Source organism: Staurois parvus, unplaced genomic scaffold, assembly GCF_062004578.1.
Source record: "Staurois parvus isolate SC_StPar_1 unplaced genomic scaffold, SC_StPar_1.0 ptg000088l, whole genome shotgun sequence".
NCBI lineage: Eukaryota > Metazoa > Chordata > Amphibia > Anura > Ranidae > Staurois > Staurois parvus.
Window position 1 is genome coordinate 2,479,331 of NW_028317884.1, and position 17,308 is coordinate 2,496,638.

A 17,308-nucleotide genomic window follows, 5' to 3' on the forward strand; every position below is an offset into this window, starting at 1 on the left:
TTATAAATTGGGCACGGCCTGCAGAGAATCATTTTCCAGCAAGACGTAAAGTAATTTGAACTACAGCTCCCTATCTAATCAATGAGCAATCTTCCTTTGTGTGTCAAATCTTTAATAAATATTGACCTGTCCCATCTCTGGCCACCCCAGGATTAGACAATTATTATATTTTTGAAAAGGTTGCCCCTTCTGGCAGGTGACCTGGGGCATTTTTGTCCCTTTATAAACCTGGTATTGCCTGCAGAGAATAATTTTCCAGCAAGTCGTAAAATAATACGATCTAAAACTCCCTATCTAATCAATGAGCACTCTTCCTTTGAGTGTCAATTTAAAAAAAAAATTGTCCCATCTCTGGACACCCTAAGATTAGACAATTAATATAATTTTTTAAAAGGTTGCCCCTTCAGGTAGGTGGTCTGGTACATTTTTGTCCCTTTATAAATCAGATACTGCCTGCTGAGAATAATGTTCCAGCAGATCGTAAAATCATTAGATTCACAAGTCCTCATCTAATTAATGAGCAATCTTCCTTTGTCCGTCAAATTTAAAAAATTAGACAATTACTATATTTTTTAAAAAGGTTGCCCCTTCTGGTAGGTGATCTGGTACATTTTTGTCCCTTTATAAATCCAGCACTGCCTGCAGAGAAATCATTTTCCAGCAAGTCGTAAAATTATTAGATCTACAACTCCCTATCTAATCAATGAGTAATCTTCCTTTTTGTGTCAAAATTTAAAAAAAAATTGTCCCATCTCCGGCCACCCTAAAATTATCTTTTTGAAAAAGGAGCTCCTTCTGGTAGGTGACCTGCGGCATTTTTGTCCCTTTATAAGTCCGGCACTGCCTGCAGAGAATAATTTTTCAGCAGGTCGTAAAATCATTTGATCTACAACTCCCTATCTAATCAATGAGCAATCTTCCTTTTTGTGTCAAATCTACAAATAACAAAAACTGGCCCATCTCCAGCCACCCTAAATTTATATTTTTGAAAAGGAAGCCTCTTCTGGTAGGTGACCTGCGGCATTTTTGTCCCTTTATAAATCTGACACTGCCTGCAGAGAATGATTTTCCAGCAAGTCATAAAATCATTAGATCTACAACTCCCTATCTAATCAAAGAGCAATCTTCCTTTTTGTGTCAAATCTACAAAAAACAAAAATTGGCCCATCTCTGGCCACCCTAAATTTTTATTTTTGAAATGAGAACCTGTTCTGGTAGGTGACCTGCGGCATTTTTGTCCCTTTATAAATCCGACACTACCTGCAGAGAATAATTTTCCAGCAAGTTGTAAAATCATTAGATCTACAACTCCCTATCTAATCAATGAGCTATCTTCCTTTTTGTGTCAAATCTACAAAAAACAAAAATTGGCCCATCTCCAGCCACCCTAAATTTATATTTTTGAAAAGGGAGCCTCTTCTGGTAGGTGACCTGCGACATTTTTGTCCCTTATAAATCCTACACTGCCTGCAGAGAATGATTTTCCAGCAAGTTGTAAAATCATTTGAATTACAGCTCCCTATCTAATTAATGAGCAATCTTCCTTTGTCTGTCAAATCTAAAAAAAAAAAAAAAAAAAAAAAAAAAATGTCCCATCTCCAGCCACCCTAAGATTAGACAATTCATATATTTTTTAAAGGTTGCCCCTTCTGGTAGGTGACCTGGGGCATTTTTGTCCCTTTATAAGTCTGGCACTGCCTGCAGAGAATCATTTTCCAGCAAGTCGTAAAATCGTTAGATCTACAACTCCCTATCTAATCAATGAGCAATCTTCCTTTTTGTGTCGAATCTACAAAAAACAAAAATTGTCCCATCTTTGGCCACCCTAAAATTATATTTTTGAAATGGGAGCCTCTTCTGGTAGTGACCTGGGGCATTTTTGTCCCTTTATAAATCCGACGCTGCCTGCAGAGAATGATTTTCCAGCAAGTCGTAAAATCATTAGATCTGCAACTCCCTATCTAATCAAAGAGCGATCTTCCTTTTTGTGTCAAATCTACAAAAAACTAAAATTGGCCCATCTCCAGCCACCCTAAATTTATATTTTTGAAAAGGGAGCCTCTTCTGGTAGGTGACCTGCAGCATTTTTGTCCCTTTATAAAGCTGACACTGCCTGCAGAGAATGATTTTCCAGCAAGTTGTAAAATCATTTGAATTACAGCTCCCTATCTAATTAATGAGCAATCTTCCTTTGTCTGTCAAATCTAAAAAAAAACAAAAATAAATAAAAAAAATAAAAAAATGTCTCATCTCCTGCCACCCTAAGATTAGACAATTAATATATTTTTTAACAGGTTGCCGCTTCTGGTAGGTGACTTGAGGAATTTTTGTCCCTTTATAAGTCCGGCACTGCCTGCAGAGAATAATTTTTCAGCAGGTCGTAAAATCATTTGATCTACAACTCCCTATCTAATCAATGAGCAATTTTCTTTTGTCCGTCAAATCTACAAAAAAAAAAATTGTCCCGTCTCCGGCCACTCTAAAATTAGACAATTAATGTTGTGCAGGAAAAAAAATCCCTCCAGGGGCACCCCAAGAAGCTCTGAGAGTTTGCCGTCTCCGCATTGTAAGAAAATACTTTCCTGCTCGGTTTGCAGCCTATGTGCTTCTTCCCCCTGCGCACATCTAGAAGGTATGTTATTAATATTCCATTATTTAGATATGTGCAGCCTGCAAGCAGAATACAAATGAATGTTGAAATAGACACATATGCCAATCTCTTTACACCCACACAGAAAGCCGTATAAAAATAGAGGCAGAAATGCACGCCGTACACAGTGATTAGACTGTATGTACACAAGAGAAGAGCAAAGCAAACATAAACAGGCAGAGAGGATGCGATAGATGCAGCCAGAGCTTGTAGCATCCTTCTGCTGAAAGGGGATGAGTGGGGAGAGACGGGAGGGAGAGAGTGCAGGAAGGTGACCAGCATGCAGGAGGAAGCGATGTGTTTCGCCTGCATCAGCAACACTGCAGTGTGAGGGGACAGCAGGCAGGCTGCAGGATGCTGTGTACCCACAGCCAAGACAGATAGAGCGGACCAGGCACAAGAACAAGGTAGGTGATGCCTATGACACCTTGTGGGATGGAAGGAGAAGAGGAGGACAGAGGGATTTGGATAGGAACTGCATATAGCAGCATTCAGGGGTATGTGCTGGGGGTGCTACCCTGCAGGCATCGGTGCTGGTGGGGGGGGGGTGATCCTGAACTGGAAAGGAGAAAAGGTGATCAAGCAGCATCCACTGGGCAGGCTAAGCTGCAGGTAAAGGGGGGATCCATAGGAAAAGCAGAGGTACAATATGTCGACAGCTGCAGAAATAGAGAGACCGTGGGGCTGCCGGTGGAAGAGGATGGGAGATAAATGATGGAGTGGCTGTAATGTGTTCACAGGGGGACCCGGGGACAGCAGCAGAAGGCAACGGAGATGCATGTGCAGGTGTAGAGAGAAGGCAATTCAATCACAAGGAGGAAGGGGTATTGGATGTCTAAGGAGGGGGGAAAGGGATGTTTTAAGGGGAAGAGACAGGCATAGCACTGCAGTGAATGTGAGCAGCTTGTGTGATGGGGAGAGGGATGTTTGTGTCCCAACAGGGGAGATGTCTGCAGGACGCAGTGTGGGATGTGTACAGCAAAGGCCATGGGGCTCAGGACAGCCGTAGACTTGTCACCGTCCACTCATTCACTGAAGAGCGTTGTGTTATGGCAGCGTACATCTGACAGCATAGAGTAATGTGTAGAAGAGATGCACATTCTCCTGCACGCCAGCCAGCCGTAGCTGTATCTGTCCGACACAATGTTTATTGACTTTTCAACAGCTTGCTTTGTTTTTCTATTTTTACAGATATGGACCAGCCATAACAGAAGGCGCTTGCGGAGAGCTTGACTAGTCTGAAGAGCTGACACTCAAAACCCTCAGAAGCAGCTCTACACTGTTTTTTTTTTTTCTTTTTTTGAAGAGGGTAATATAAGTGGCACCGACGACAGTTGTCATCCCCATCTGGGGGTTTGTGGCAGCCCGCTTCTGTCACACGGGGTCTTCTAAGAACAAGGTAGGGGGTTACCGGTGGTCAGGATGGCACAAGCCGCCAAACAGCTGAAAAAGATTAAGGATGTTGAAGCACAGGCTTTGGCAGAGCAGAAAGAAAAGGAGGAGTCAGATCGCAAGAGGAGGAGTCGATCCCGTGACCGTAAAAAAAAGGTGAGCAAAATATTTTATTTGGGGGGGGGGGTGATGGGGTGCTGCTGAGTGTGCACTGAGGACACAGGGAGTAACACTGACTGAGAGTAATATGCTTCCTGTGCTTTGCTGAATCAGTCATAAATCATACTTTCCCCATTACAAATTTGGGGCTTCGCATATTTGCTGGTAACCTTTATCAATGTAGTATTATTTATTGTATTTATTATATGTTTTTTTTTCTTGTTTTGCACTTTATTATTATTATTTTTTTTTTATTATTTGTTTTTATTTTATCATTTAATTTTGTATATTGGATTAGAGTCATTTATTTTATTATGTCTAAGTTTTATATATATCTATATATCTCTATCTATCTATCTATCTATCTATCTATCTATCTATCTATCTATCTATCTATCTATCTATCTAATCTATCTATCTATCTATCTATCTATCTATCTATCTACAGTATCTATCTGTCTATCTACAGTATCTATCTATCTATCTATCTATCTATCTATCTATCTATCTATCTATCTATCTATCTATTAGATAGATAGATAGATAGATAGATAGATAGATAGATAGATAGATAAATAGATTTATTATATTCTTTATTTATTTTTTCATTTTCATTATTTATGTATTTTATTATTAATATTATGATGATGATTTTTATAATTTTATTTTCTATAATGTAACATGGTTAATTATTTTATTATGCTTGTTTCATTATCTTTTTAAATTATTTATTTAATTTTGTATTATTTATTTAATTTATTTATATTATCATTATTAATACTATTAATCATTTTATTTCTGTTTTGTATGTTGCAACATGGTTCATGCGTGATGGAAGTTGACATAGTAGTTTTTCTCGTTTCCTTGTCAAATTGTAGATGAAGGCTATTTGTTCTGTGCTGTGGAGGTGCTTAGCCACTGTCATACTGACTTGTGTGTTTGTTTCTCAATAACTTACCTGTGATGACTCCTGTCTGCCTACTACATATGACTTGATACCGGCACAGCTGGCAAGCTGTTGGTATGATTTCCAGAGACACTGCCACTGAGCTGGTGTGTGAAGCCCCATCCATCCTGGAGATATGAAGTACTGCATTCTCCATTACCATACTTACTACACTGGGCTAGACATCAAGACATACTCTTTAGTATTTTTATGCTGTTTTTCTATTTGTAGTTTGTATAACCAGAGATTTTGGACAGATTATAGATTTTATATCTAATTGGCAAAAAGAAAAGCAGTTTTGTGTCTAGTTGGCTGGGATAAAAAAAAAACCCCATAAGCGACTGTTGTGTATTTGAGCACGACTTATGAGAATCAGGTTGAGCAGTCATTTTGTATTATTTTGTCTCACTCCAGAATTGCTTCATATGACCTATATTTAAACCGAGTATTTTGGTGAACAGATATTGTATGATGTTACTTTGGGTTTTGGGAATGCTGAATGCATAGGAATGTTTGAAGTTAAACTGAAATAGCATGTTGTTTCCAGGTTAATTATAGACATTATAATTATTATTATTATTAGCAAACTTCACTGTACATTCTTACCTGCTTCTGTTCTGTAGAAGCTCAGACAGGCCACTACAGTAACTTTCTTAGATGGAAGTGATAATGCTTGGTGCAGGGCTCTGCCTGTTATTATCACATCAGTTTTTGTGTTGTAATGTAAAACTAGGTTGATATTTTTGCTGGGATATTTAAATACACTTAGTGACCACTTTATTAGGTACGCCTTGCTAATACCAGGTTGGACCCCCTTTTGCCTTCAGAACTGCCCTAATTCTTCATGGTATAGATTCAACAAGGTGTTGGAAACATTCCTCAGAGATTTTGGTCCATATTGACATGAATTACTGTTGCCTTTTTATCATCTAGAACCAATCTGCCCATTCTCCTCTGACCTCTGACATCTACAAGGCATTTTCCTCCACACTCACTGGATATTTTCTCTTTTTCGGACCATTCTCTGTAAACCTTAGAGATGATTGTGCGTGAGAATCCCAGGAGATCAGCAGTTTTTGAAATACTCAGACCAGCCCATCTGGCATTAACAACCATGCCATGTTCAAAGCCACTTAAATCCCCTTTTTTCCCCATTCTGATACTCGATTTGAACTTCAGCAAGTTGTCCTCACCACGTGTAGATGCCGTAATGCACTGAGTTGCTGCCATGTGATTGGCTAATTAGCAATTTGTGTTACCAAGCAATTGAACAGGTGTACCTAATAAAGTGGCCGCTGAGTAATAGAATGGCTGAACTGTTTTGCTTTCCTGGCGAAAATCTGTTTCTGGTGCTGATCCTTCAGTGCTGATTATACACCCAAGAGCCAAGGCATTTGGTCACATTACCTGAACTAAAGAGAAAGGTCATCCCATTTTAAGTCTTCTATAGAGATCACATAATCAAGTGCCTAGGATTTAGGTTATGTTACAGCAATTGAGGGAGCCTGGAGCAGCATTTCTCCTGGGAAAGTAATGTAGCCATAGCCCCAAAGGAAATTATGGGAACATTGAGGTAGCACAGTGGCTAAATGGTTAACACTTCCGCCTGGCAATACTAGGGTTGTTGGTTTGAATCCCAACCATGGCACCACCTGCCTGGAGTTTGCATGTTCTCCCTGTGCCTGCGTGGGTTTCCTCCGGGTACTCCGGTTTCCTCCCACACTCCAAAGACATGCTGGTAGGTGAATTGGATCCTGTCTAAATTGTCCCTAGTATGTGTATGTAAGTTAGGGACCTTAGATTGTACGCCCCTTGAGGGTTAGGGACTGATGTGAATGTACAATATATGTATGTAAAGCACTGTGTAAAAATTGACAGTGCTATATAAGTACCTGAAATAAATAATAAAATAATTGCCCTTCATTAGAGATCACATAATCAAGTGCCTAGGATTTAGGTTATGTTACAGCAATTGAGGGAGCCTGGAGCAGCATTTCTCCTGGGAAAGTAATGTAGCCATAGCCCCAAAGGAAATTATGGGAACATTGGGCTCTCCTACCATTTCCAGCACTGACACATCAATATCAGATGTTTGAGGTTTATTACTCCAGGTACAGTCTACATCCTACAGATGATTACCAGCAAAGCAATAGGAGAGATGATAATAGCAACAATTCAATGATAGTGATGCATTACAACTACAAAATGAGTGAGCAAAGGTGAGAGTATGAACCGTTTTTGAACCCGTGAGAGGCTTTGCCTCAAGTGCACTAGGCGAGTAGAAGATGACAATACAATAGCACTTAATAGAACAGGTATACCCATGTGCAGAGTTTGAAGGATATCGATAACTATTGGGCCTGGCGACAACCTACTAGATCTGACCTACTGGCCAGAGGGTAAGGCTATACCCTATATGTATATACACTATACAATTTTCTGGCCAATTTTCTTTAGATTTACCTTCAACTATGTAGTGCAAGTGCCTGCCTAATTGGATACAATTGAAAGTGTTGTTAAGGTTTGACCTCCTATTATATGGTTTTTGGTAAATCTAAAGGAACATTCTCATGAAAATTGTATAATGTATGGCCAGTCTAAGTGTCTGCCTGTGGCAGAGCACTTTAAACCCGATGGTCGAGCGCTTACCATTCAAATGAAGGTATGTGAACTCCAAAAGGGTAAGGCTGGCCATAGATTATCCAATTTTCTTGAGATTTTTGGTTTAGATTTACCAAAAACCATATAATAGGAGGTCAAACCAAACAACACTTTCAATTGTATCCAATTAGGCAGGCTCTTGCACTACACAGTTGAAGGTAAATCTATTGGGCAGAAAACTGTAAGAAAATTGTATAGTGTATGGCCAGCCTAAAAGGCATCTTTATAAAGTGTCCCAATTAGGAGGTTAGCGAGAGGGTAATGATGACCCCTTTAAAAAAGGTTTTGGTGTAAGCAATGTTCGACATACAGAAGGGCGATTAAAGGGCTGCTGACGTCTGACATTTGTGCACCTGGATGCTGTCTGTGCTTGGATAACTCATCCTATGGGTCAGATGGAAGTGAATAAAAAAAATAGGTTGCAACCCCTCCCTAAAGACCCCCACTCTCCAGGTCCATACAGCACAGCTGTCCTGACTCTGTCCTTATATTACTGCTTGTGCATAGTGGGTACCCCTCAGCAGCCGCATGCACGCCCTGTTCATTCCTCACCTGGCATGTCTGACTCCTTCTGTTTGTTAAGGTGACACTAAACGATATCCATATTCTCCAAAAATAATACATACACATCTACTATCTAATGGTCCTGCAATCTATTTTTTATGAGATTCTTTCTTACTGTGTCTTCCTGCTTCCTCGTAATGCCTTTCATGAGCTCCCTAACCTCTCCCTTTCCCCCTCACTTTTGTTTGTTCGTAACAAGCATTAAACGTTATTTGCAGTCATGTACACCACTCTATGCACACTACACATCCAATAGTCCATAGTTTCTAGTCCAGGGGTCAACTGCGGCTCTCCAGTTGTGGTGGAACTACATTTCCCATGAGGCATTGCAACATTACAAAACTGACAGTTACAGCTATGACTTGCAGAGGCATGATGGAACTTGTAGTTCTGCAACAGTTGGAGAGCCGCAGTTTGCCCACCCCTGCTCTATTCCTTCTGGGGAGCGAGCAAGAGAGGGTGGCTACGCTCCTACATACAGTGGGACCAGGGGCGGACTGACCATTTGGAAACTCGGGCACTGCCCGAGGGCCCAGGGTCAGTAGGGGGCACCATGAGATGCCCTTGGTACCTTTTTTCATAGGCTTTTTTGAGTTTGGGCAAGGACACAGGGGCCCCATGATCTCCTATTGCCCGGGGGCCCCGTGAGTTGTCAGTTCGCCCCTGAGTGGGACCATGGGCAATGAATGGAGCCACTCTCTAAAACAGGGGTGCTCAACTTTTTGAAGAGCAAGGGCCACTTAAGTGATTTGGTAACCAGTCGTGGGCCACAGTGGCTCAGTGCAACTTACCCGCAAGAGAGCAACAGGTTGACTGCACTACACCCATGAATCAGTGTGAAAGTAGCCTAATAGTTGTTAACTCTCTTATAGGTGCTAATATGCTCATTGCAAAAGTTATTATGCCCAATGGATGTGTTGACTTTCTTGCAGCTGCTACTGGTATTGCTCTCCAGGCAGCTAGAAAGGATTTAGAGGTGAAGTGCACTTGGTATCACTCCACCTGGGACAGGAGCTGGCGCTACAGAGGAAGCATTGGTTAATGTGGCTCTTGCTCGCTCTGCCGCTGCTTGCTCCTCCACTTCTGGCGCTGGCTCACTACATTCTGATACTCTGGGATGGCGGGTCAGCAAGCCCAGATTGCGATCAATGGGTTGCTGATCCCGGAAATGAGCTTCCCTGGTTCGAGGTCATGGGCCACATCAGTGGGCTCTGCGAGCCACATGTGGTCCACGGGCCATGGGTTGAGAACCCCTGCTCTAAAAGGGAGTCAGATCACAGCAGCAAAAAAAAAAGGGATTTGGAAGAGGCTGAGAGCAATAGAAGGGACTTTTTGAGTTAAGAATACATACTGGAATATAAATTTTTAAAACCAAAGTTTAGTGTCACCTTTTATTCCTTGCCACCATTGCAGCCAATCATGTTCATCCCCTATTTCCCCAACAGCAAGGAGCAGGGACTGACACAGGCTGCAGTGGAGCCTCAACTATGCCCAGGCTGTGTGGCTTCTGCATCCTAAAGGGCCACAGCCAGGGCAACCATAACTATTTCAACTCTTCTGTTAACCCTTAACTATATAATGTTCCTTTTGATCAATTACATATTTAATACCATAAAATTAGCACTGATGTTGTTGCTGGCTTTAGAACCAATCAGAGGAACTTGGGGCAGGTTAAAAATGGGACACTGCAGGCACAGTGTGCATTGGCATAGCTTCCTGCAGTTACATAGTTACCTAGTTAGTCTGGCTGAAAAAAGAAAAAAGTCCATCCAGTTCCACCATTAAAAAGTTATAAACCTATACCCACAGTTGATCCAGAGGAAGGCAAAAAAACCCAGCAAAGCATGATCCAATTTGCTCCTGCAGGGAAAACAATTCCTTCCTGATCCCCCGAGAGGCAATCGGATATCCCTGGATCAACTTTACCTATAAATGTTAGTATCCAGTTATATTCTGTTTATCTAAGAAAGAATCCAGGTCTTTTTTAAAGAAATCCACTGAGCTGGCCAGAACCAACTCTTGTTGGTTGTAGTCAGGGGCGGACTGACAACTCATGGGGCCCCCGGGCAATAGGGGAGATCATGGGGCCCCTGTGTCCTTGCCCAAACTCAAAAAAGCCTATGAAAAAGGTACCAGGGGCATCTCATGGGGCCCCCTACTGACCCCGGGCCCTCGGGCAGTGCCCGAGTTTCCAAATGGTCAGTCCGCCCCTGGTTGTAGTACAAGTCTGTGGTTAGCGACAACCATTCACAGGAAGAAGCAAATACTGGCAGGATCAGCAGGTAGCATTACCCTATAGGAAATAGATATAAATATATGCAATAAATATTTAAAAAGAAAAATATGAAGTATACAATATATTGCACTTGTATATTTAGTGGACAAAAAGGAGATAATAAATTGAGTTCAGAATTTGTATTTATATACGCTTGCATATCAGTCCTCTTTACAGCGGAAATAAAAAAAACTGGGCCCCAAGGAGCTTTTAGCTGTAATGTTCCGTGGAAGAATACCCAACACAGAGTGACAAACTGTAAGAGCATATAACAGGCTCCTATGTGCCACATCCCATAATGATCATATGAACCAAAGAAAAATGAAAAAGACATAGATCAGATGTCAATATTAGTAGTTACTCGACATGTGATTACTAATATTGACATCTGATCTATGTCTTTTGATACCCTTACCGGGATACAGTATTTTTGTATTAATTTTAACTATTATTGACAAGTTTTGTAATCTGCATAGAATGCTCCACCCCCTCCTGTAATGTGCCAGTTTGAACAATGCACAGGCACATTATGGAATTATGACCCTAGCAAATCTGCGATGTCAGTGTTTCCTTTTGTTGCCAGCCCTTCTATCTTCTTCCTCTCTATTAGGCTCAGAGTCTTTGCCGTTTGATTGGCTAGGCCTGGATAACAGAGCTCCCATGCATGCTCACAAGAGTTACTTTATCCAGGCACAAAATCATGCCGAGGGTGTACACTGAGCTGCGCATGTGTAGCTCAGTGTACACAACCAGAAAAAGGTGCTGAATGCAGCTAGAAGCATCTACGGCAGAAGAGACTTACACAGTCATCAAAAGCCTGCCTGTCAGCACTTTTTAAAAAACAAACTTTACTTCCGCTTTAAGAAAATATTTATAGTATAGAATTAGTAATGGAGTATGTTCATACATAGACCAATCAGCTACTGGTATAACAATTAAAGAATCAAAGGGATATTCATATATATATATATATATATATATATATATTATTATACAGGATTTATATAGCGCCAATGGTTTTCTCTTTACATTTTATATATATATATATATATATATATATATATATATATATATATCAGGGGCGGACTGACCATTTGGAAACTCGGGCACTGCCCGAGGACCCTGGGTCAGAAGGCGACCCCATGAGATGCCCCTGGTACCTTTTTCATAGACTTTTTTTGTTTGGGCAAGGATACAGGGGCCCCATGATCCCCTATTGCCCGAGGGCCCCATGAGTTGTCAGTCCGCCCCTGACATATATATATATATATATATATATATGTGCATATCTATAAAATAAATCAAAATATAATGGTTCTTAGAGAATTTCTTTTGTTACAGTAAGTATACAGATTGTGATAGTCTTCATTTTAGAAGCAAAGATGTAATAATAAGAGAGCCATGCATGCTTGCTGGCATCCTGTGTAACCTGACTCATTAAAGAGAAATTCCAGGTATGGATATCTTATACATAATGACATTGGTCAAGCTTGGACCAATGTGACTATATTGATACCATTCCTGGACGATGCCTGGAAGCTGGAAATCACTGATTTAGACACTGCTACTACAGCGATCTTTTCTTGCTTTCAGGTCCCATGCTGAGCAGCCTGCCTGCTGCATTCTGAAAGTAGGAGATCAGCTGCTTGGCACAGGCGCTATTCAGAGAATGCTTTATATTTTCTGTTTGAATGCAAAACAGTCTCTGATTGGATGAGGTGGAGATTGTGACATCACCACCCCACCTCTTCACCTCATCCAATCAGAGAATGCTTTGCCTTCATTCAGAAAATAAAGGTATGGTGCTTTCATTTCCTCTGAAGACATTAAAGTGGTTGTAAAGGCTGAAGGTTTTTTGCCTTCATGCATTCTATGCATGAAGGTAAAAAACCTTTTGTGTGCGGCAGTCCTCCCCGCTGAATCGCGATGGGGCACAGGTAAGTAGTAGGGGGTGCTCCCCTACTACTTACCTGTGCCCCATCGTGATTCAGCAATGTGCATGAGAACAACAGCTCTCCAGGGACTCTCCCTTTCCACTGAGACAGCATCAGGAGCCATTGGCTGTCAATCACAGTCAGTGAGCCAATGAGGGGAGAAGGGGGGAAACCATGGCGCTGTGTGTGAATGAACACTCAAAGCAACAGATTGGGAGTGAGCCTGCTTGAGTACCCCCATAGCAAGCTGCTTGCTCTGGGGGCACTCAACAGGAGGGATGGGCCTGGAGTGCCGGTGGGAGACCCTGAGAAGAGGAGAATCGGGGCTGCTCTGTGCAAAATTCCACAGAGCAGGTAAGTATAACATATTTGTTATTTACCAAAAAAAATTGCCTTTAATATCACTTTAATTGTAATGAAACGCCATGTCAGGCAGGCAGGGTACAATGTGTGATGTCATTACGTTTTTGCGCTGATGCTGATAGCACCATTTTGTTTTATTGCACGTATTACTTAATGTTTTTTAACTTTTATTTGAGAGTGTATATCCTAGGAATAAATAGGAGCTTTTAAACAGTATTACACTATGTGCGGTGTGCTTCCGTTTTAATTATATGGTCCATATGGCAAGAGGTGTAGCGGCTTGAGTGGCTGAATAACTATACGGTCCTGTGGTGTCTGATGTATGCCATGGAAACCATCCACGTGGGACCTGTGAGTTGTCCATGCAATCCCGGGAAAGACATCTGAACGAGTCTGGAGCAGGAAGGAGCATGGAATGGTGGTATAACAACAAGTGCGTTTGGCCTCCTTGCAATATATGGGTCATATTACAGGGTAAGAAGATTGACTATCTCTTCTGCTGCTGGTGGCTGGATTGGTTTGTTCTCATCCTGGCACAAGAGAATTTGGATCTTTTTTGTCACAAGCACTTTTGTGGACTTTACATTATTTTACTATCTTGAATATAAAAAAGATTTTTTTTGGACTTTATTTTAACACAAATTGCACGTAGTGTATTACTGATTTATTGTTTGTGAACACTGAGGACAGTTCTTTACATGTAGGGTTGTAGATTATTAAGCAATTTCTGTATGTGGGTATTTATGTTGGCAGCTTTCCTTTTATATCTATTGTTGTATTATGATTTAAAGCACTGTTTTACTGTTTTTCACGTATTGGTTTATTTGCGCAGAGTTTTTTTTGTTTTTAATACGATGTATACATAGTTACATTGTCCAATTTGGACCAATGTAACTATAAGATGTCTATACCTGGAATGCCTCTTTAAGGTGGTCCTGTCTGTGCTAATAGATTGTGGGCAGAAGGTGTGTTCCTCTGCCGGGTTGTTCATGTGTGTAATGTGGTGCTGTTATATACTGTAGCAGAGCTGTTTTCTGTTTTGAACTTGCCTACTGCTGGCATTGCGTAGTAGATACGAAAAGAAATACCTTCATGTTTAATAATGAATATAATAAAAAAATAAAGAATATATAAGAACAAAACATGAATGAGAAAACCTGAACAGAAAACACAACCTCAGGACTCACGCAGAGATGTGCCTTCCCCAGTGGTACTCTGGCTCTGGTTCTGTTTTCCTGCAGTACTACACATGTGTTTTACTGCATTAAAATGCATTTCAAGTAGAGATCCCATTCCTATGTGGCTAGTTCTCTTTTATGCACTGCAGCTTAGCGTGCTTTTAAAGAAAAAAAATAAGAGGTGCAGCATTTTTGCCTTTCTACTTACTAACCAGACTCTCTGAAAGGAATACTAAATACATAAAATGCAAGCATTGTGCTTTTTTGTGTATTTTCAGGGCATCTGCACCACAGCAAATCTCCACTATAAATGTTTCTCTTTTACGTTGCATAACTAATAAACATAATAATGCAACTTTTTTATTATTATTATTATACAGTATTTATATAGCGCCAACAATTTGCTCAGCGCTGTACATTATAATGGGAGACAGTACACGAGACAGCACAGTAACAATACAATACAATACACGAGGGGTTCGAGGGCCCTGCTCCTTGGAGCTTACAATCTAGGAGGGAGGGGATAGTGGTACAGGAGGAAATAGCTGTGGGGGATGGAGTGGTAGGAAGAGTGGAGGAGATCGGCAATTAGGTGAGGGCGGGGTAGGCTTCCCTGAAGAGATGGGTTTTCAGGGTGCGCCTAAAGGTGAGGAGGGTAGGTGACAGTCTGATGGATTGGGGTAGTGAGTTCCAGAGGATGGGGGAAGCCCTGGAGAAGTCCTGGAGATGGGAATGGGAGGAGGAGACCAGGGAACTAGAGAGCAGGAGGTCTTGTGAGGAGCGGAGAGTACGTTTTGGGTGGATATCAGGTCGGTGATGTAGTTTGGGGCAGTGTTATGAACAGCTTCAATGGTGGCACACATTAAAATATTCAAAGGTGTGAATGGGTCCTTACCATGCAAACGCCACTCTGGGATGGAAGGTTAATGCAGATACTGACAAAACCTACAATTAATACAAATCTTAAAGTGGAACTGCATTGCATCTGAGCGCCACAAACCAAACATGCTATATAACTCATTTGTGATATTCAAAGCAAACTCTCCCATCCATACATGTCCCCACACTTTATTTTGTTGAGAAACACCCCCTGGCATTTTTGGCAGTAGCCATCTTGACTAAGGGCAGATGATTCATGTATCATTTACTTCCTGGAATCCATCTGCCATTAGCTCAGGCATTAGCTGAGCTGAGAACCCTCCCTCCCATCCTGAAGACTCCTGGGATGTATCATATTGTTTGCTTAGGCATGGAAACCAGAAAGTGACTGAAGAAAAAAAACAGTTTAACCTCCCTGGCGGAATGATTATTTCCGATTTTTGGTGCTGAAAGCGGTACCATTTTTTTGCATGGAAATATGTAGTTTTTTATTGTAGGCTGTAATTTTTAGGAATAACTCACTGAAATCTGTACGAACAAGAGTCTAGTAAACATTCCGGATATGATAAAACTTGAAACACGAAATCATAAATTATAATTTAATTAATAATCATAAAAAATAATAATATAATAATAATAAATTTAATTCAATAATACAATCAAACCAAAAAAAAAAAATGAAATACAGAGGCAAATTCGCACATCGCTGAGCAAAGTCGCAAATTCGTTTTCAGTGTCTGATGACGAATTTCCCCACAAATCATTATCACTCAATTCTGCAAGTGGTTCTGATTTACTATCGTTGTTCTCTAGCTGGTCTAAAAACCGCTTTTGACATAAAGGGATGCTTTTTGGACGCCATGGACTTTTCTAAGTTTCCAGGCAGAAAGAACAGTCAAAACGCAGGCAGGGCACAGGACAAAGCAGTAGGGACAAAATATATGTGAAATGCATTGAAACAGCAATGTTTTACTTAATAATCATTTTTAAAAAAATGACATTTTTGAAAAATTTCAAATTTGCCGCCGGTTCCGGCGCCCGTACGTCCCAACGTCACAGGGACCGGAACACGGAAGCTGGCATGGGCCGGAGGAGATGGCCGGGGACGCTGCAGGGGACACATCGCGGGAGCGAAGGACAAGGTAAGCGCTGCAGGGGCTCCCTGAGCAACGCCGCATGGTAAGCCCGAGTGTAGCTCGGGGTTACCGCTCTTGGTACTGAAATTTTACCCCGAACTACACTCGGGAATACCGCCAGGGAGGTTAAAACAAGTATATATGATATACATTCCTATCTATTTACTAATGCTAGCAGCATAAGGAATAAAAATAGTCCATGTTGATTGAGAGAGTGAAGTTCCACATTAGACTGGGTACACACGGGCTAAAAATCATTCAAAAAGACCAGGTGAAGATGGCGGCGCCATGACAGCGCGGCACTGGAGGGCTCGGTGTACAGGTAAGTCTGTCAATGTATGTATGTATGTGATGCATGCTAGTACATCATGACCTAAACCTGCAGGAGGCCCATTATTTTGTTTTTTTTGGGTTGTTTACTACTGCTTTATTACAGGGTTCAGAGAATGTTGGGCTGTCCGATATGAAAGTCCAGCACTAGGCCTACACTTGTCGACAGACAGAAAATCCAGGCTGTACATCAGTCTAGGGATTTGGTGACTTTATTGCCTCGCTGGCTGTAGGTAGTAAATACAGTATACAATATTCACAGTCAATATTTTATATATATAGATGATTTAAAAGAAATATTTTGGAATTAAGTCCTGCAATAAGTTTAGTAAAGACAATATATACAATAACATTATACAGTCCTTGTAAGTACAAGTCCGACACAATGGCTCCCAATTCCCAAAAGAAAAGACAATAGTTGCAGAGACATCATTCTTCCGCACCCGTGATGATGTCACAGAAAAGTGAGCCTGCCATAGACTACCGGTGTGCCAACCCAAAGTCACCTTTCTGAAAAAAATACTTGGTGCAAGAACACAACTGCCATAAGGAAGAGCATATTCTCATGTTTGAAAGATTTTGCTTTCCTTTGAATCAATTAATGAATATTTAGTTGTATAAGCACTGTTTCTGAGAACTGCTGTACATCTGTGTTGCATGGAGTCAACCAACTTCTGGCACCTGTGAACAGGTATTCCAGCCCAGGATGATTGGACTACATTCCACAGTTCTTCTCTATTTCTTGGTTTTGCCTCAGAAACTGCATTTTTGATGTCACCCCACAAGTTTTCTATTGGATTAAGATCCGGGGATTGGGCTGGCCACTCCATAACGTCAATCT

General features: G+C 41.1%; 1 protein-coding gene across 7 annotated transcripts in view; it reads left to right on the forward strand.

Moving 5' to 3' along the window:
- The first annotated feature begins 2,904 nt into the window (after nucleotides 1-2,904).
- ANK1 (ankyrin 1) overlaps nucleotides 2,905-17,308 on the forward strand; it is a 371,616-nt gene continuing 357,212 nt past the window's right edge. For all 7 annotated transcript variants that reach the window (XR_016311732.1, XM_089670260.1, XM_089670265.1 and 4 more), the window contains exons 1-2: nucleotides 2,905-3,057; nucleotides 3,842-4,198. Coding sequence is in view for 6 of the 7 variants with exons in the window: in XM_089670260.1 (XP_089526386.1) it covers nucleotides 4,073-4,198 (126 nt within the window). In the remaining variant the exon portion in view is untranslated. The remainder of the gene's footprint in view (nucleotides 3,058-3,841; nucleotides 4,199-17,308) is intronic.